The following is a 21,666-nucleotide window of genomic DNA, read 5'->3' on the forward strand; positions in this document are numbered from 1 at the left end:
AAGAGAAATTGAACTGCTGCAAAGTTGTGAAGCATGCCGTGTGCTACACCCATAACTTAGGTATCAATACAACATTACATGACTTTGTGACAAGCACTAAGGATAGGACCACGACTGAAGACGCACCATTAACTCTTCTGAACTTTTGATCTATCAACTCCTGCTGTAGTCAATTAAACCACATGTACTTGCCAGTGACTTTTTTCACAAATCATATGTGTAAAATAATAAAACATTGTAAATTATGTCTATCCATTATCTAAATTATTTTTTGCTTAATTTACCTGCAGGTTGCTAATATCAACCATTTTTTAGTTCATCAAAGTAAATTCCTCTCTTACCTTATAGAAAGGGATGGGAAAGCAAGGAATAAAATTTTATGATTCTTCCCTGGACAGAGTCCTCATCAGATGATAGTGGTAGAATGAAATGGTCATGCAGAGTCCCATATATAATAACTATTTGAAAAATAAATTTTAAAAAATCACTCACAGAAGCCATAGGGCATTCAAAAGCACACAGAAACCAGAGGGAATTTTAATTTCAAAAAATTGCAAATAAAATAGCTGAAACCTGTGTGTTTGCAGCTTACTGGCCACAGGGCATAACTCAACCCCCAAGGCTACAGAAAATATTGGTAGGAAAAACTGCAGTCTTACCAGCTAAAAGTGTCAAAGATCAAATTTCAGGACTAGGAAATTTTCAGCCAGCTAGAAATTTAAAGGCAAAGTGTCAACGTGGAACCACAGAATGGATGAAACCCTAATTCAGAGCAACTGCCAAATTCCTGGCTCCTAAATAATCTACACACGAGTGAAGGAGACCCCAGGGAACCCAATCAAAAGAAGTCAGAAACCAAAGAGATACTCAGCCTTGAAGGATGGAACTGCACAGGATCAGATCTTTATGAGTTTGATGCATTTTTTAACCAAGGACATTCCTCAACTGGCAGAAAGCTGAAGCCAAAAGGGCTTGATGGGTGAGGGTACAGACCCTAAAGCCAGCAGAAGCAAGGAAACCACAGGGGTCAAGAGCATCCATGCCCAAATCTTGTCTAACCATCAACTTTGCAGGTACAGAGAAGACCTCTACAGGGCTGAGCTACAGAGGCAGCCATGAGACAAAGTACCAATACATAGTGGCAGCTACATATCAAAGGAGACAGAGTTTGTGATTTGAATCCAGGCAAGCTGACTACCTCCCAGATCAAAACCCCTCAAAAACACATACATAAAAAGTCAGAGTTGCTGCAATAAGTCTGCAACATCTAGTCTTCAACCAACACATGCAAAGAAACAGGAAACTGTCAGGGGAGAAAAGAAAGGTAATAGTCAAAATAACTGATTTCATTGTTTTCACCACACAGTTCAGCTCCTCCACCCACTTCACCCTCCCCCTCCTGCCCCCTCCCCTGTGGTAACCACTGCTCTGGTCTGCATATCTAACCGTCCTTACTGGGTTTGGTTTGTTCATTTACTTTGGGTTATTTTTGTTTTTATATCTCCCATATGAGAAATTGTGCAACACTTGTCTTTCTCCGTCTCATCTATTTCATTTAGAATAATGCCCTGAAGGTCTAGTCACGTTGTCAGAAAGGGCAATGTTTCATCTTTATGGCTGTATAGTATCCCACTGAACACATACGCCACAGCTTTACCCACTCATCTGCTGATGGGCACTTAAGTTGTTACCATATCCTGGCTATTATGAATAATGCCATGATGAACATAGGGGTGCATATATCTCTTTGAATTAGTGTTTTCATATTCTTTGGATACTCAGATGTAGGACAGCTGGATCATAGGATAGTTCTATTCTGAATTTTTCAGTAATCTCCCAACTGTTTTCCATAGTGGCTACACCAATTTATGCTCCTACCAACAGTATATGGGAGCATATGAAGGTTTCCTTTTCTCCACATCCTTGCCAACACTTGCTATTTCTTGCCTTTTGGAAAGCATCTATTCCAACAGGCATGAAGTAATATCACATTGTGGTTCTGATTTGCATTTCCGAATAATTAGTGATGTCAAACATCTTTTCATATGCCTGTTGGCCAGCTGTATGTCTTCTTTGGGAAAAAGTCTATTTCAGATATTCAGTCCATTTTTTAAAATCAAGTTGTTTATTTTTCTGGGGTTGAATTGTATGAGTTCTTTATATATTTTTGTATATTAACACCTTATAATATGTACATTTACAAGTATCTTCTCCCATTTGGTAGGTAATCTTATCATTTTGTTGATGATCTCTTTTGCTGCTGTTTCTCTTGCCTGAGGAGACATATCTAGACAGGGATTGCTAAGATCAAACTCAAACGGTGTGCTGCCTGCATTTTATTCTAGAAGTTTTATGGTTTCAGGTCTTTCATTCAAGTCTTTAATCCGTTTTGAGTTGATTTTGGGGTACGGGATGAGAGAGCGTGTACACTCCCTACACCTATTTCCATGTTGTCCCCGACACCATTTACTGAAGAAACAATCCTTTCCTCTTTGTATGTTCTTTGCTCTTTTGTTATAAATTAATAGATTTTATATGTGTGAGTTTATGTCTGGGTTCTCAATTCTATTCCATTGACCTATGTACGTTTTTTCTGCAAATACCGAGCTGTTTTAATTGCTATACTTTGTAAACAGAGTGTGGAATCGGAAAGTGTGGTCGCTCCAGCTTTGTCCTTTTTCTCGGGATTGCTTTGGCTATTTCAAGTCTTTTGTGGTTCCATATAAATTCTAGATTTTTTTTTGTTTAATTTCTGTGAAAAATACCCTTAGTATTTTGATAGGGATTGCACTAAATCTGTAGATTGCTTTAGGTCATATGGACATTTTAACAGTGTTATTTCTTCCAATTCATGAGCACAGAATGTCTTTCCATTTATTTGTGTCTTCTTCCATTTCAGGTCTTTTACTTCCGGGTCAAATTTATTCCTAGGTATTTGATCGTTTTTGTGGCAATTACGAGTGGAATTGTTTTCTTCATTTCTCTTTCAGCTAGCTCATTGCTAGCATATAGAAACACAGCACACTTCTGTATGTTGAATTTGTACCTTCCAACTTCACTGTAGTCACTGATTATGGCTAATAGTTCTTTGGTAGAATCTTAAGGGTTTTCTATATATTAACACAAAATCAGGTAATCCACAAAGAGTTTTACTTCTTCTTTTCTAAAATGGATACCTTTTATTTCTTTTTCTTGCCTACTTGCCCTTGCTAGGACTTCCAATACCATGTTAAGTAAGAGTGGCAAGAGTCTTCTTCTGGTCTTGTTCCTGATTTTTAAGAGAGAGCTTTCAGTTTTTCATGACTGAGTGTGATATTGGCTGTAAGATTACCAAATATGACCTATATTATGTTTATGTGTGTCCCAGCAATCAAGATTCCCAGGAGAAATATCAATAACCTCAGATATGCGGATGACACCACCCTTATGGCAGAAAGCGAAGAAGAACTTAAGAGCCTCTTGATGGAAGTGAAAGAGGAGAGTGAAAAAGTTGGCTTAAAATTCAACATTCATAAAAGATCATGGCATCTGGTCCCATCACTTCATGGCAAATAGATGGGGAAACAATGGAAACACTGACAGACTTTATTTTGGGGGATTCCAAAATCACTGCAGATGGTGACTGCGGCCATGAAATTAAAAGATGCTTACTCCTTGGAAGGAAAGTTATGACAAACCTAAACAGTATATTAAAAAGCAGAGACACTACTTTGCCAACAAAGTCCGTCTAGTCAAGGCTATGGTTTTTCCAGTGGTCATGTATGGATGTGACAGTTGGACTATAAAGAAAGCTGAGCGCCGAAGAATTGATGCTTTTGAACTATGGTGTTGGAGAAGACTCTTGAGAGTCCCTTGGACTGCAAGGAGATCCAACCAGTTCATCCTAAAGGAAATCAGTCCTGAATATTCTTTGGAAGGACTGATGCTGAAGCTGAAACTCCAATACTTTGGCCACTTGATGTGAAGAACTGACTCATTGGAAAAGACCCTGATGCTGGGAAAGATTGAAGGTGGGAAGAGAAGGGGATGACAGAGGATGAGATGGTTGGATGGCATCACTGACTCAACGGACATGAGTTTGAGTAAACTCCAGGAGTTAGTGATGGACAGGGAGGCCTGGCATGCTGCAGTCTATGGGGTTGCAAAGAGTTGGACACAACTGAGTGACTGAACTGATGTTCCTTCTACATCACTTTATTGAGAATTTTTATCATAAGAGGATGTTTAATCTTATCAACTGATTTTCTACATCTACAGAGATAATTGTATGTTTTTTATCATTCAATTTTCTTATGTGCTGCATCATGCTGACTGATCTGCATACACTAAACTACTTTTTAAATATTTATTCATTTATTTCTGACTGTACTGAGTCTTAGCTGTGGCACACAGCTGCCCCATGGCATGTGGACTCTTAGTTCCTCAACCAAGGATTGAACCTGTGTCCCTTGCATGGGAAGGTGGATTCTTAAGCACTGGGCTACCAGAGGAGTCCCTACATTGAACTGTTCTTGTGTCTCTGGAACAAATCCCATTTGATCATGGTACACAAACCTTTTCACGCATTATTGGATTTTGTTTGCTAATATTTTGTTGAGGATTTTTACAACTATGTTAATCAGAGATGCAGGACTATGTTCATCACTCTGTGTGTGTGTATATACATGTGTTGTCTTTGTCTGATTTTTGTATTAGGGTGATGTTGTCCTTGCAAAGTGAGTTAGAAAGCATTCCCTTCTATTACATATTTTGGAAGAGTATGGGAAAGACAGGCCTTAAAGCTTTGAATATTTGGTAGAATTCACCTGTGACGCTGCCTGGTTCTGAACTTCTGTTTGGTGGGAGCTTCTGACTACTGTTTCAATCTCTGTACTAGTGATCGGTCTATTCAGATTTTGTGTTTATTCATGATTCAGCCTTGGACACTTGTTCAATTCTAAGAATCCATGCATTTGTTCTAGGTTGTCCCATTTGTTGGCACATAGCTGTTCACAATATTCTCTTGTAACCCTTGGTATTTCTGTGGTATACATTGTTATTTCTCCTCCTTCATTTCTGATTTTATATTTCTTTCCTTCTACTGACTTTGGGCTATCTTTGTTCTTTTTCTTCTAGTTCCTTCCAGTGTAAGTTTAGATTGTTCACTGGGATTTTTCTTGTATCTTGAGGTAGGCCTGTTTTGCTATAAACGTCCCTCTTAGTCCCACTTTTGCTACATCTTATAAATTTTGGCGTGTTGTCTTTTCATCTTCCTTTAATCTTCAGGTAATTTTTTATTTCTCCTCTGACTTCTTGATTCACTTAATAGTCTTTCAGTAACACTTAGTTCAGTCTCCACATATCTGTGATTTCTCCGGCTTTGTTCTCGTAGTTGACTTTTAGTTTCATTCCATACTATTGTGATCAGAAAAGATGCTTGATATGATTTCAGTCTTCTTAAATTTACTGAGATTTGTTTTGTGTCCCAACATATGGCCTACCCTTGAGAAAGTTCCATGTGCACTTGAGAAGAACGTGTATTCTGCTGCATTTGGATGGAATATTCTATACAAATCTGTCCAATCCATCTGGTCTAATGTTTCATTTAAGGCCCAGTTTCCTTGCTGATTTTTTTGTCTGGATGATTTAGCCATGGATATATAAGAGATGTTGAAGTCCCCCACTATTACTGTGTTGCTGTCAATTTCTCCCTTTAGGTGTGTTAACAATTGTATGTATTTAGGTGCCCTTATGTTAAATGCATGTGTGTGTGTGGTGTGTATCAGCCACTATAATGTTTTCTTGATAAACTGTCCCCTTTATCCCTTTATTTTTACACACCATCCATTTTGGTCTCTTGGTAATTTTTTGACTCTATTTTGTCTGCTATGAGTATGGCTTCATCCACTTTCTTTCGGCTGCCATTTGCTTGGAACATCATCTTCCAACCCGTCACTCTTCAGTTCAGTCAGTTCAGTTGCTCAGTCCTGTCTGACTCTTTGCAACCCCATGAATTGCAGCACTCCAGGCCTCCTTGTCCATCACCAACTCCTGGAGTTTACCCAAACCCATGTCCATCGAGTTGGTGATGCCATCCAACCATCTCATCCTCTGTCGTCCCCTTCTCCTCCTGCCCCCAATCCTTCCCAGCATTAGGGTCTTTTCCAATGAGTCAGCTCTTCACATCAGGTGGCCAAAGTATTGGAGTTTCAACTTCAACATCAGTCCTTCCAATGAACACCCAGGACTGATCTCCTTTAGGATGGACTGGTTGAATATCCTTACAGTCCAAGGAACTCTCAAGAGTCTTCTCCAACACCATATTTCAAAAGCATCAATTCTTTGGTGCTCAGCTTTCTTCACCGTCCAACTCTCACATCCATACATGACCACTGGAAAAACCATAGCCTTGACTAGACGGACCTTTGTTGGCAAAGTAATGTCTCTGCTTTTAAATATGCTCTCTGGGTTGGTCATAACTTTCCTTCCAAGGAGTAAGCGTCTTTTAATTTCACGGCTGCAGTCACCATCAGCAGTGATTCTGGAGCCCAAAAAAATAAAGTCAGTCACTGTTTCCGCTGTTTCCCCATCTATTTCCCATGAAGTGATGGGACCAGATGCCGTGATCTTAGTTTTCTGAATGTTGAGTTTTATGCCAACTTTTTCACTCTCCTCTTTCACTTTCATCAAGAGGCTCTTTAGTTCTTCTTCACTTTCTGCCATAAGGGTGGTGTCATCCGCATATCTGAGGTTATTGATATTTCTCCTGGCAATCTTGATTCCAGCTTGTGCTTCTTCCAGCCCAGAGTTTCTCGTGATGTACTCTGCATATAAGTTAAATAAGCAGGGTGACAATATACAGCCTTGACGTACTCCTTTTCCTATTTGAAACCAGTCTGTTGTTCCATGTCCAGTTCTAACTGTTGCTTCCTGACCTGCATACAGGTTTCTTAAGAGACAGGTCAGAGCCTATGTCTATTTTCAGAGCTGAAGTGAGTCTCCTGGAATCTCCAGTAAAAAATTGGTTATTCTTTTTTAATCCACCCAGCCACTCTGCGTCTTCTGAGGGGTGAATTCACTCCATTTACATTTAGGGTAATTACTGATGAATGAGGACTTAGTACCGCCATTTCATCTTTTGTTCCTGGTTTCTCTATATCACTGCTATTTCTTTTTCTTTGTGTTCCAGCCTGTCATCTTGATTTTGTGGTTTTCTATGATACTTTTTCACAGTTTCCTCCTTTTTTATGTTTCATGCCTCTGTTCTAGATTTATGTTTTGTGGTTACTATGAGGTTTGTATAAAATGTCTCGTAGATAAAATAATCCTTTTTCTGCTGATAGCATCTTATCTTCATTTACCTATAGGGTTCTTGTCCTTTCCCCGCTTTTCCATTTTTGTTTTTTTCAAATTAGCCCTTTTCATGTTGTAAGTTTTTTGCAAAATTGAAGTAGCTCTAGTTATTTTTTCCTGATTTTTCCCCTTTAACCTTTATGCTATAATAAAATGTTTAAAACTGATTCTGATAAACAGTTATAATTTTATGATTCTATTCATACGTATTAACTTAGTTTTCTGTCCTTTTACCTTGTTGGTTCTGGTAGAAAAACTCCTTTCAACATTTCCTGTAAGGCACATCTACTGTTGGTGAACTCTCTCAGTTTTTATTTATCTCAGGAAGTCTTTATTTCACCTTTATATATGAGTGATAATATTTCTGGATAAAGTATTTTCACGTGACATTTTTTATCTCTCAGTATCTTTAAAATATCATTCTCCTCCTTCCTGGCCTGTAGACTTCCTGCTGAGAAATCTGCTGATAGCCGCTGTGGGTTTTTCTGGACGTTACCATCATCCCCTCACCCCGGCTGCCTTTAAAATTAATTCTTTGTCACTGATTTTTGATAGTTTTAAGATAGTTTGTCTTAAAGAAGGTCTTTTCACATTGAGGCAATTAGGTGCTCTCTTAATTTCAAGGACTTGTATACCCAGTTTCCTCTGCAGGTTTGATAACTTGTCAGCTATGAGGAGAAGGCAATGGCACCCCACTCCAGTACTCTTGCCTGGAAAATCCCATGGATGGAGGAGCCTGGTGGGCTGCAGTCCATGGGGTCGCTAGGAGTTGGACACGACTGAGCGACTTCACTTTCACTTTTGTGCATTGGAGAAGGAAATGGCAACCCACTCCAGTATTCTTGCCTGGAGAATCCCAGGGACGGTGGAGCCTGGTGGGCTGCCGTCTATAGGGTCGCACAGAGTCGGGACACGACTGAAGCGACTTAGCAGCAGCAGCTATGATTTCTTTGAGTAATCTCTCTGCTCCCTTCTCCCTCTCCTCTCCTTCTGGGATACACATTACCCTCACGTTTACCCTTCCCAAAAGCTGGATATCTCATAGAAGGTCCTCATTTTTTATGTCTTATTTCTCTTTCCTCTAATACTTGCATCATTTATAGATTTCTGTCTTTGAACTCACTACTTCTCTCTTCCATATGGTCTGAAATATTTCCAGTGCTTTCTAATGCATTCTTTATCTCATTTATTGAGTTCTTCCACTCCAGAATTTCTGCTTGATTCTTTTTAGAGTCTTTAGTAGAGTGTTACCTCTGATCGTTACTTTTATTCCTGAGCTCACCGAACTGCCTTTCCGAGTTTTCCTGTCCCTCAATGAATTTCTTCATGACACCTCTTTTGAATTTTTTGTCAGTTAAATTGTGATATTCCATGACTTTAAATTTGGCTTCTGGAGAACTGTCATTTTCCTTTTGTGGTATGGTGTTGTTGTTTCTTCACGGCACTTGATGAGTTGTTCCTCTGTCAGTATATTTGAAGTAGTTATCTTTCCACTCGATTTTGATTCAACAGGGCAGAAATTCAGTCTTTTGTTTTCCAGTAGGTGGCGCGATAGCACAAGTTTATGGTTTTCCTTACCTGCTGCTGCTGCTAAGTCGCGTCAGTCGTGTCCGACTCTGTGCGACCCCATAGACGGCAGCCCTCCAGGCTCCGCCGTCCCTGGGATTCTCCAGGCAAGAACACTGGAGTGGGGCGCCATTTCCTTCTTCCTTACCTGAGCTGCCTCCAGTTACACTGGAGAACTGGTACATTCTACCCTATACCTCTTCCCTCCGAGGTGTGGCTCTGCATCCTCATTATTGCTTCGTGCGTCTCCAGGGGCCACTGAGGCCTCCCTGCTGCCAGGGTCACTGGGCTTGCGCTGGCTTCCCTGGCGCCCAGGACCCCTGAGTTGCAGACTCGGCTGCCACAGGGGAGGACACTGGTGGGAGGGAGTCAGGGTCGGACGGGCACCTCAGAGGCCAGGGGTCTTTCCCTCACCCGCTGTTGCTAGGTGTTCTCTGGACGACGGGCTCCGCTCCCACCCCAGGGAGCCAGGCTGCTGTTCCCTGGGTCTGCCTTCCCTCTGCGTTCCAGTCCACCCGGCTTTCAATGTGCAGACGTGTAGGATCTTCCACCATACTGGTGTGTTGAGTAGAGGCCCTTTCGTTGAACAGCGAATGCTTTACTGGGTGTAGGCTGAAGGGGAGCTTTTTATTCCACCGTGTTGCTGATGTCACTCTAATATAACGGATTTTAAATAGGTCCAGGTGTTGGATTTGGCAGACAAAGCACTCAAAATGACTTTACAAATATGTTCAAAGAATTAAAGTAATCCTTTAAATTAAAGGGAAAGATATGCTCAATGAATAAATGGGGAATCTCAACAGAGAAATAGAAACTATACATAATAGAAATTATATGGGTCAAACGTATAATAACTGAAATCTTTAAAAAGGCTCAATAATAGTTTGGGGATAGCAGATAAACTTGAATAGAGGTCAGCAGAAATTATCCAACCAAAAAAGAGGGAAATGTTTGAATAAAAATGAACAAAATTTCACAGACCTGCAAGACAGTATAAAGCACCTGAACATACATATAACTGGAATCTCAGATAAAGAAAAGAGCATAAAAATTTGAAGAACTAACCACCAAAATCTTCCCAAATTTGGTAGGAAACTTAGATTCAAAAAGCTCAACAAAGCCCCAAAAAGATAAATGAAAATAAAATCACTCCTAGAAAAATCACAGTTAAACTGCAAAAAAGCTAAAGAGAAAGACTTGAAAGCATTCAGAGAAAAATGCCATTTTATGTGTGAAGAATAACAATAAATTAATTGCTGACTTCTCACCAAAGACTATGAAAGCCAGAAGATACTGGAACAATATTTTCAAAGTTCTGAAGGAAAAAAAGTTATCACTAATTATTCTATAACCAGATAAACAACACTTCAAATATGTAAGTGAAATAAAGATATATTCAGTAAACAAAACCTAAGACCTTATTGCCAGCAACTCCCTACAAGAAATTTTAAAGGAAGAACTTTAGCCTGAAGGGCAACTGGAACCTATACAAAAAAAATTTTAATGGTAAATATCTGGATAAACATTTCTAAACTACATATTTTTTTTTACACCTTTAAAAGATATAACTATCCAAATTAAAATCTATAAGTCAGTAGCAACAGGTTTATAACAAACATCTAATATATCAACACAACAATAGCACTATGAAGATATAATAATGGTGCATAAAAATATACCATTGCAAGGTTTCTATATTTACCTTAAGTAATTCGATATTCACTCTAAATTAATCTAAGTTTAAGATGCAGATGTAATCTCTAGAGCAACAACTTTTAAAAGTACAAAAATATAAAGCTAAAATGCCAAGAAAGAAATTAAAATGGAATAGTAAAAATTATCTGATTAAAACAAAATAAGACAGGAAAAGAACAGAGAAAAACAAAAAGAAACAGAAGACATAAATTACAACAGAGAAGATCTAAGTACAACCGTATCAATAATTAAACAGAAATAGACTAATATTTCAGTCAAAAGACAGAGATTATTAAAACTAGATTTAAAATCTAAGACCCAGTTTTACGCTGTCAACAAAACATATGATTTAAATATAAAGACATAAATGACTAAAAGTAAAAGGCTAGAAAGAATATATTCTATGCAAACAGTAAGCATAAGAAGATGAAGTGGCTGTATTAATAGCAGAAAAAATAAACTTCATAACGAGATATGACTGAAGACAAGTTGGAGCACCACTTCATAATGACAAAACGGTCAATTCATCAGACAAATAGAGCAATTATGAGTTGATGTGATTAATAACAAAGTTCCAAAATACAGGAAGTACAAGATACACAAAATACAGACAGAATTAAAAGAAGAAAGAGGTGAATCCACAATCACAAGGACTTTAACATACTTCCCTCAGAACTTCATAATCAGATAAAAATATTAGTGAGAATATTGAAAGACATCATCAATCACCTTAATCTAACCAACATTTTCAAAACATGAAACTCAATACCTGCAAAATACACCTACTCTTTCAAGCCCATATGGAGTATCTATCAAGACAAACCACATACAGGGCCATAAAACAACTCTCAATAGGTTTCAAAATATTAAAATGTTACAGACTATAGTATGTTATTGCAACAGAATTAAATTAAAAATCAACAAAAAATAAAACATCTGGAAGAGCTCAAAAATATCTGGAAATTTAAAACTTACTTTTAAAGAAACCATAGGAATCATAAAGTAAATTGGAAAATATTTTGTGTTGAATTATAATGAAAATTGATAATTGATAAATTAGGTTGCACTAAAATTTAAAACTTCTGTACTCTGAAAAAGTTATTACACCAAAATGAAAATGTTTTCAAAATATACTGATTAAGAACAGAGAGCTATAACATATAAAGAATACTCAATGCTCAATAACATTCATAAGAAAACAAACAACCCAATAAAAAAAAATAGGCAAAAATATTTGAACAGACACTTTACCAAAGACTATATATGACCATCAGAAAAGCACATGAAAACATGATAATACCATCAGGAAAATGCAAATTAAAATCAAAATTAGATCTCAGATACCAAATTGCAGAATGACTAAAATTAAAAATACAACACCAAGGACAAGAAAGCATGTAAAGTGACTGGAACTCTCAAACACTGATGATAGCAAAGTCTATATAACTAGTCCACAGAAATACTTTTACTCTGGCTCTCCAAAAACCAAGCTAATCCAGAAACAAGTAATAAAAAAAAAAAAAGTTTTTAATTGTCAGAAAAATATTTTTATTTACTTAATTTTCTATTCTTTTGATACTTTTTCAACTAACTTAGTTTCTGGGTGACTAACAGTCATTTGCCACTTAAAAAACATCAGTTCATGGGTCATGGGTGAAAACAATGAGACCTAGTAAGCAGCTTCAGAGAAAGTGAGTGTGAAACTGTTAGTTACTCAGTCATGCCTGACTCTTTGCAACCCCACCAGGCTTCTCTGTCCATGGAATTCTCCAGGCAAGAATATGGAGTGGGTAGCCATTTCCTTCTCCAGGGGGTCTTCCCAACCAAGGGATTGAACCCAGGTATCCCGCATTGCAGGCAGATTCTTTATCATCTGAGCCACCAAGGAATCCCAAGCAGAGAGATTTTCATCAGATTTGTAGAATTCATGAGAAGAGGAGGCAGAAATCCAAGCGCTGAGTCTGATCTGCCTCAATTCAACAGCTTAATATCCTCCTTCCACGCCACAGTTCTGGGTCTGCCTTGAGATGAATGAGACCTCACACCCAGCCTCTGCTTTATTCTCTTGGAACAAAGTCTGGGATATCATGGAGAACTGGGCAAGACCAAGGTCAAGCTCTTTCTGCCCCTAAACCGTGGCTCACACATCAAGTCCGAATCTGTTAACAGTTTTCGTGACTGTTAGTAGGACATTTACAGCACAAAGGATTTTGCCACAAACTGAAGACAAGCCATTTGGTAGAAGATGACAACCAATGAGTCTCCCGAGAAAGAGGAATTACCAAAATACTTCCTCTTTGAGTATTCTCCAGATCCCTTGGTCTATCTAAATGAATGACTAAAGAACACGGCCACCCCAAGGAGTGAAACAGTACATCGAAATTGAAGGACAAATGGCTCTCAATGACCCAAGGAGCTGACAGACACGGTGCCTCTGCCTCTATGATTGACCCTGACAGATAATGACCTACACGACTTGTTTGCGTGAGAGACAAGTTGTCTCACACCACACCGAGGGAAGGAAAAAAGTGAGAAATGCAGATCTATTCCATCCTGGACAAGTGGGACAGATACACAGCTCAAAACCACAATAGTAGCCTGTGTATCCCCAGGGAAAAACACTTAGCTAAGAAAACAGCCTATCTGTGGTGATGTACTTGGAAATTTTATTTTTGCTAAAATTCAGAACTTCGTAAAAATTAAATGATAGGGCTTGACCAGCTGCGTCAGAGATGTTGACAGAACTTTCAAAGTCAAAGAAACTATTAAAGAAAGCCATGTTAAAGAAGAGTGTGATCCCTTAGACAAAATAGCACACGTTCCACACACCCTGCTCCTCACCACCCCTAAAAATAAGTCCCAGAACTTTACCCTAACCTCGCTATCATGGCCGACCTCCCTCTTTTCTGAGGTAATGTCTATAAATCTTGGCATCCAGTGTGCCTTTGCACCACATGTCAGCTATTAGCAATGGTGTTTTTCCTGACAGCAAACTGGTAACATTAAAGAAAAGAAACGAAGAGCATTGTGCTTGCAAAGTCACTTTACAACCATTAATGGCAACAACCATTTTACGAGAGACGTGGCACTACCTGGGAACCCAAGGGCCATAATGGATCTTTATCCTCTTTGCCAGTAAAATGAGAAATGTGGTGAAAATGAAATCCATACCTTGGGCTTATTTACATGACAGCTGACTTAGTGACACTTCTCGCACCAGAAGATTCTCTCCAAGGAACGTCTGTGCTCAGGGCGTCCTCCAAGCAGGCAGGCACCCAGCCTCCCCGCAAGCGTGAAACGGCAGTGGCCCCGCATGGCCCTCACCTTTCCTTTTGGTTGTGTAAAATCCAACAGCTGCTCCATCTCTCCACAGAATCTTAGCCTCCTCCTTCACAGAGTGAGGTAAAAAAAACATGTCATCATCATCCAAATTCCTTTCTAGTCTTCCAAAAATAACGACGTTCAGAATGAAAAGCACAATCCTTTCCCCAAATGACTGAACCTTTGAAGGAAAAACAAAAAGAACATCTAAGTGAGACAAGAAGGGAAAGTCAGACACAATAAATTCTATGCTTGGAATCAACCCACACGCCGGGGGCCAGGTGTGGGCTCTCCCACACGCAATTCTTCTCGTGCTTGAGATCCAAACTGGGGATCACAGTTTCTCACAGAGGTTTTCTCAACCCTGACCTTTCACACCCATTCTGGCCTCCAGGAGCAGGGGAAGGGTCAGAAAGCCCTCCTTGGTCTCCAGAGCCACAGACATGGAGTGTGAGGAGACAGAGAACAATCAGTCACATGTCAGTGAAACAGGAGGTGACTTCCAGGCAAGCCATTTCAGCAGAAACACTGGATGTGTCCAGAGAGAAACCCAATCTGCCATCTTTAACGACAGTTCCAGAATTCTGACTCTTGGAAGGAAGGTAAATAATAGAGGGTCATTATTGGTGTACAGTTGCTACACCAGGATCAACTGATTTTCAATGACTTGTGACAGATTTTGAGCACATACTAGTGTCTCAACCCCACAGAGTTACTGGAACCCAAGGCCCAGACCATCCTAAGGCTACATATGGAACCATCTCTCACCCATTGCAATGTCATGACAATTGAGGAAACTGTACTGTGGTCAAGGTCAGGCCCACAAAAGGGCTTTATCATTAACAGTCAAAATGACTTCCTGTTCCTGCCTGTCAGCATTCTCTGCACTCATATAGCCCACGGCTGGCACAGTTCATTGCTCAGTCGTGTCCAACTCTTTGTGACCCCATGGACTGCAGCATGCCAGGCTTCCCTGCCCATTACCAACTCCAAGAGGTTGCTCAAACTCATGTCCACTGAGTCAGTGATGCCATCCAACCATCTCATCCTCTGTCGTCCCCTTCTCCTCCTGCCTCCAATCTTTCCCAGCATCAGGGTCTTTCCTAATGAGTCAGCTCTTCGCATCAGGTGGCCAAAGTATTGGAGCTTCAGCTTCAACATCAGTCCTTCCAATGAATATTCAGGGTTGATTTCCTTTAGGATGGACTGGTTTGATCTCCTTGAGGTCCAAGGGAATCTCAAGAGTCTTCTCCAACACCACAGTTCAAAACCATCAATTCTTCGGTGCTCAGCTTTCTTTATGGTCCAACTCTCACATCCATACATGACTACTGGAAAAACCATAGCTTTGACTATATGGACCTTTGTTGGCAAAGTAATGTCTCTGCTTTTTAATATGCTGTTTAGGTTAGGTATAGCTTTTCTTCCAAGGAGCAAGCGTCTTAATGTCATGGCTGGCACAGGTGGTACAAATGAAGGCCTCCTGCACCCACAGCAGACATAACTAATCAATCCCCATTCTATGTGACTGAGCCCAGACACAGTCTAATTTCAGTCCTCTGGACAACTACAAGAAACCACTAAAATGTGGCACTTGAGGTAAAACCAAACAGCCAGTGACACAATGACAGTATTATTAGATTTTACTCCAACAACATCCCCATATGGCAGCCTAAGGGTCTGGGTGTTTATCACCCCTTCGTATGCACCACGATGAAATCAGCTAAAGTATTATTAATGCCTTGGCTGAGACTGCCACCCACATGCTACCGTTTGATTCTTACCAGCCATGAGGGAAAACCTGGTTTACAGGTGAGGAAACTGAAGCTCAAAGAGGGTAAGCGGTTACATTTGTTGATTTCACTGCCTCGTCCACAACAGGACTTAAGACAGCTGGATGAGGGTTCTGCTGAAGGCAGGCCAGGTCGGAAACACCAGACCAGGACTTCTGAGTCCAAGGCCAGTGGACCTGCTGCCGCCCAGAAGGCTGCTCCCTTCTGCATTTTCATCCGTTAGAGCTCTAGGAGAGGGAACTGCTGCTGTGTGCATGCTCAGTTGTGTCTGACTCTTTGCAGCCCCCTGGACTGTAGCCCACCAGGCTTCTCTGTCCATGGGACTTCCCAGGCAAGAATACTGGAGTGGGTTGCCATGCCCTCCTACAGGAGATCTTCCTGACCCTGGGATTGAACCCACTTCTCCTGCATTGCAGGCATTTTCTTTACCACTGTGCCACATGGGAAGTCAGTAAGTTTGACATAAATATGATGCTTGGTTTTATATTTAAGGTGTGCTGTGCTCAGTCGCTTCAGTCGTGTCCGACTCTTTGTGACGCTATGGATTGTGGCCCACCAGGCTCTGTCCATGGGATTCTCCAGGCAAGAATACTGGAGTGGGTTTCCATTTCCTTCTCCAGAGGATCTTCCCCACTCAGGGATCGAACCTGGGTCTCCTGGATTGCAGACAGATTCTTTTACGGCTGAGCCATGTGGGAAGCCCTTTATATTTAATACTCGACCCTTAAATATTTATCATCATCATCATCACATGTGGTTGTGGCTTCTCAACCTAGATTTGCTGGGAGAGCTTCAGCAACTCACAGTTCATTTTCATTGCAGTTTCTTCCACTAGTCAAGGGAGAAGACTGCCTCAGTGGTCTCTCAAACACTTGTATGTTTTTCAGATGCTTCAATAATAAAAATAAATCAACTTGCAGCCCTCTAACAAATGGCCCAAAGTGCTTAGTGCCAATAAACTTATTAATTGGCCCAGAATGCAAACTATTTCACCTTTATTTGGAGCCAAATCTTAGATGAGAAAAGATTTGCAAAAGCCACACCAGCTTAACTCTGAGAAGCCACCCCAATTTTGTATCTCAGACAGTAGCAGCCAAATCAAGTTCTGACTTTAAGAATAACTAGTTCATCACGAAACCCAACGGGTGTGATGTAGGAGGTTATATTTTTCAACTTATAAAATCAAAAAGTTCAGAGGAAAGCCAGAAGAGAAAAACAGATTGCATCTGGCAGAAGGGAAATAACCAATCAAAACCTGGCAGGAGAAAAAAGGAAGAAAAAAAAAGCACTTAATTTGTCCAATTTCATTATGGGGGTGGGGGGGAAATGTGTGACATATGATTCTGACTTAGAGACATTTCTGAAAACAAAAAACTAAGATCAAGTTCTAATCCCTCAATTAGGACCACTAATGATGTTAACAGAAAGAACACTAAGGAAGCTGGGTTTCGGTTTTGTTTGGTTTGGTAATTTATGAAGAAGAGCTGGCTAAGAAATAGAATGCAATTAAAGGAAAGAAGTCAAGACCCCAAGTTCTATAAATTGAGAGGAAAACTATCCCCACACATAGCTGCGGCAGACAGATCTTTACAACCTGGTTCATTAAGTAGAATTAACACTCAGCTTCTGTTCACAGCATTAGCCACATTTTCAGAAAATGTGAGGGCTTTCCTCATCTAAATTTAGAATTGATACACAAAAGAAGTTACCACTCTTATTCTGGGAAAAAAAAAAAAAAATATATATATATATATATATATATTTAAAGAGCAAACCAGACTCTTCCTGGAATTTAGAACACCCAGTTGCTCACTCCACTTGCTTCATCTATGGTCAGCGACACATACAGCTACATCAGGCAGCCTCACTGAGTACCTCATGCTTATTTTCTGAATCTCCAGCCATCATTAATTTACTGGAAGAAAGCCCTTTTCAAAATAATATCTATCAAATCAATTAAAACCAGACCTGAAAACTTCCTGCTACTTGAGACAGTATGGATGGAACTTGAGGGCATGATGCTGAGTGAAATAAGGCGGAAGACAAACACTGCTTGACCTCACCTATACGTGTAACACTAAAGGGTCAGACTCACAGCAACAGAGACTAAGAGGTGGTTGCCAGGGTCTGGGGGTGGGGAAAAGGGAAAGATGATCAGTAGGTTCAAACTTCCAACAATAAGATGGATGAGTTCTGGGGGTCTAATACACAGCATAGTGATTGTAGCTAATGATACTTGTATTATATACTTGAAAGTTGCTAAGAGCGTAGGTCACCACACAAAAAGAAATGGCAATTATGTGATGTGATGCAGGTTTAACTAACACTGTGGTGGTAATCCTTTTGCAGTGTATCGGATCAACACTGAGTACCTTAAACTTGTTCTTTAGTCGCTAAGTCATATCTGACTCTTTTGCAACCCCATATACTGTAGCCTGCCAGGCTCCTCTGCCCATGGGATTTCCCAGGCCAGAATAGTGAAGTGGGCTGCCATTTCCTCCTCCAGGGGATCTTCCCAACCCAAACACTAAACCCACATCTTGGCAGGCAATTCTTTACCATTGAGCCCTCCTTAAACTTACACAGTGTTATATGTCAGTTGCATGCATGTAAGCTAAGTCACTTCAGTCATGTCTGACTCTTTGTGACCCTGTGGACCGTAGCCTGTCAGGTTTCTCTGTCCATAGGACTCTCTGGGCAAGAATACTGGAGTGAGTTGCCATGCCCATCTCCAGGGGATCTTCCCAGCCCAGGGATCAAACCCGTGTCTCTTATGTCTCCTATATTGACAGGGAGTTTCTTTACCACTTGTGCCACCTTATACCTCAACAAAGCTGGTGGGAGTCCAGGGGAACATATTTGAAAAAGCTAATCCATAGAAAGGGGAGAAATATTTGCTAATAACATATGCAATAAGAGCTTGCATCTAGAATATAGAAAAACTCTTACAACTCAACAGTAAAAAGTCAATCCAATTAAAAAGTGGGCCAAGGATTTTAATAGCTACTTTCCCCAAAATGGACAATAAGTACATGAAAAGATGCTGAACATCCTTAGCCACAGGGAGCCATTACCCTCGCCATCCTAGGTCTCTATAAAGCCACAGCACCTCAAAGCCCACCAGGCCTGCCATCAGAGAGGCTAGAGTTTGTGTTCAGTTAAATCACTTACTAGCTATGTGGCTCAGCTTCAACTTCTTTGTCCACAAATCAAATACCTTAAAGATTCTGAAGTCAGATAACCTCTGTCAAAAGTCTGGGTGATACATAGGCTAGCATCTAGCACAATGTCTAACTCATAGTAAGTACCAATAAATCTACTGGAATGTAATAAAATTTCCTTACACACTAGAGAGATGATGTGGATTAACGTTTCAGAATTAAGGCAGAAGAGGCCACTCAGGAAGGCAAGAGAGATTTACCAATAGCCAGATATCTGTGACATATAGCCATTAACACTATTTTTCTTGAAGGTGGAGTATTATAGATGGGATGGTGCCCACCAAAAAGATATTAAAGTCCTAACTCCCAGGGCTGTGAATGTGATTTATTTAGAAAGAGGGTGTTGATCACATCAAGATGAGGTCATTAGGGTGGGCCCTAATCCAACATGACAGGTGTCCATATAGAAAAGGGGAATTTGGACAGAGCCAGACAGGGACACGGAGAAGGCAATGGCACCCCACTCCAGTACTCTTGCCCGGAAAATCCCATGGACGGTGGAGCCTGGTAAGCTGTAGTCCATGGAGTCACTAAGAGTTGGACACGACCGAGCAAATTCACTTTCACTTTCATGCATTGAAGAAGGAAATGGCAATCCACTCCAGTGTTCTTGCCTGGAGAATCCCAGGGATGGGGGAGCCTGGTAGGCTGCTGTCGCACAGAGTCGGACATGACTGAAGCGACTTAGCAGCAGCAGCAGACAAGGACAGAGGGATGAGGATGGGAGGATACAGGGAGAGCACCACTGATAAGCCAAGGAAAGCTGAAGTTAGGAGACAGGCCTGGAACAGATTCTCCCTCACCAGCCTTGGAAGAACCCAACCCTGCCAACACCTTGCTTTTGGACTTCCAGCCTCTGGGACTTGGAAATAACACATTTCTGTTGTTTAAACCACCCAGTCTGCTGGTACTTTGTTAGAGCAGTTGTATGAGTCCACAGAGGTAGACTAACTTATTACCATGGTAATAAGTACACTGAACAACCCGTACCTTTACAACCCGTTTTGCAATATCCACTTAAATTTGCAGTGCCTCACCTTCATCAGACCTTCTCTTGAAGGATCAGAGGTTCTTAGTACATCTTCAGTGGTCCACCAGGACTCCTTCACATAAACAGCCACAACTGAAAGAGAAAGCCAAGAGAAAATGATGATGTGCGCATGGTCATCAAAGGGGCAGTTTTATCAGCTTGCGGCCACTGTCAAGATGCAAAGGAAAGTTTATGTGTGAGAAAAGAGATGATGTTTCTCGGATGAGTTGTCTGAGAGCACTGGCCAGGACAGAGCGACCACTCTCACCTGCAGGGACTTCACAGGTGTCTGCAGAGATGGCCTGTTAACGACTCCAACGCAGGATGTACCCCATTGCTGTTGGGTGCGAGAGGCTACACAGTAGTACTGACAAATTCAATGGGTGAGAATTATATATTTTTTTTAAAGTCCAACTATATGACCCAACTTGGAACTCCGCAAATTTAGGCAAACCCAACATTATCTAAGGGCATGGAATGAACCCTGATTATCCTGGGTGCTGGGTTTGGCATTGGCTTCTTTTACATGCTTTTCTTTCATTCTCACAATGAAACTGACACCTGCATTCTTCTAAGGACACTGACATTCTGAGAAGGAATGGCAAGCACCAAGGAGGGTTGAGGTCAGGTCCAGCCCTCAGACCCGAGACTCCAAGCTTAATGCTCTTTCCAAGAGGCTGGAGATGGGTCAGTTGTAGATGGGGCAAATAGTGCAGGGGTGGTGGGAGTCTTTGCATAAGAGAACTCTGGGACTAGGACCTACAGGAGACTGAGGGTAGAGATATCTCTCCTACCCCACTCCTGCCCCCACGCTCTGAGACAGTCACTGAGACCTGTTGATTCCACCCACTGTGAGTTTGGACATGGAGGCTTCCCTGGTGGCTCAGACAATAAACAATCCACCTGCAATGCAGGAGACCCGAGTTTGATCCCTGGGTCAGGAAGATCCCCTGGAGAAGGGAATGGCTACCCACTCTAGTATTCTTGCCTGGAGAATCCCATGGACAGAGGAGCGTGGCAGGCTACAGTCCATGGGTTTGTAAAGAGTCAGACATGACTGAGTGACTAACATCTGCTGCTTAGTAGAGGTGATCCTGGAACACCCTCACTCACCAGGCCCCAGCTTTCTCATCGGAACCACCCAGGCTGATCAGCCAAGGTGGCTGACAAGTTCTGATGAGGATCAGCATCTGCTAATTAACACGCCAGTCCTTCCCTGCTCCTGCTGCAGCCACCAGGTCCCATCATTCCACCTGCTGCCTCTCGACAGGATTCACCCCCTCCAGAGCCCTGGATGCCCTCTGGTCTGTCCCCACCCGGCCCCCTGTCCCAGTCTCCCCTGCCAATCTTCCCATCCTGAGGGGCTGCTCCAAAGGCAAATCCAGTCATGGCCTCCGCCTCTTATCTCCCAACAGAGCAGCTCTCCTTTCGTGGCTTAAAAATCACATTTTAAGACACTAAAGTCACTTTGGCTGCTTTCTGGCAATTTTTTTTAAAGATTGTTTTTAAGAGAAGTTTTAGGGCTTCCCTGGTGGCTCAGTGGTGAAGAGTCTGCCTACCAATGAAGGAGACATGGGTTTGATCCCTGATCCAGGAAGACCCCAAATGCTGCGGAGCAACTAAGCCCCTGCACCATAGCTATTGAGCCTGTGCTCTGGAGCCCGGGAGCCACAACCACTGAGCCCACGTGCTGCAGCGACTGAAGCCT

At 41.3% G+C, this 21,666-nt stretch overlaps 1 protein-coding gene across 2 annotated transcripts in view; it reads right to left on the bottom strand.

Moving 5' to 3' along the window:
* The window catches only part of LOC145530584 (protein FAM169B-like), an 87,999-nt gene that overhangs the window by 24,656 nt on the left and 41,677 nt on the right, over positions 1 to 21,666 (bottom strand). For both annotated transcript variants that reach the window (XM_081552148.1, XM_081552147.1), the window contains exons 4-5: positions 19,966 to 20,051; positions 13,918 to 14,095 (exon numbers count right to left, since the gene is read on the bottom strand). In XM_081552148.1, coding sequence (XP_081408274.1) covers positions 13,918 to 14,095; positions 19,966 to 20,051 — 264 coding nt within the window. The remainder of the gene's footprint in view (positions 1 to 13,917; positions 14,096 to 19,965; positions 20,052 to 21,666) is intronic.

Source organism: Giraffa tippelskirchi, chromosome 12 (genome assembly GCF_054371585.1).
Source record: "Giraffa tippelskirchi isolate mGirTip1 chromosome 12, T2T-mGirTip1v1.2.pri, whole genome shotgun sequence".
NCBI lineage: Eukaryota > Metazoa > Chordata > Mammalia > Artiodactyla > Giraffidae > Giraffa > Giraffa tippelskirchi.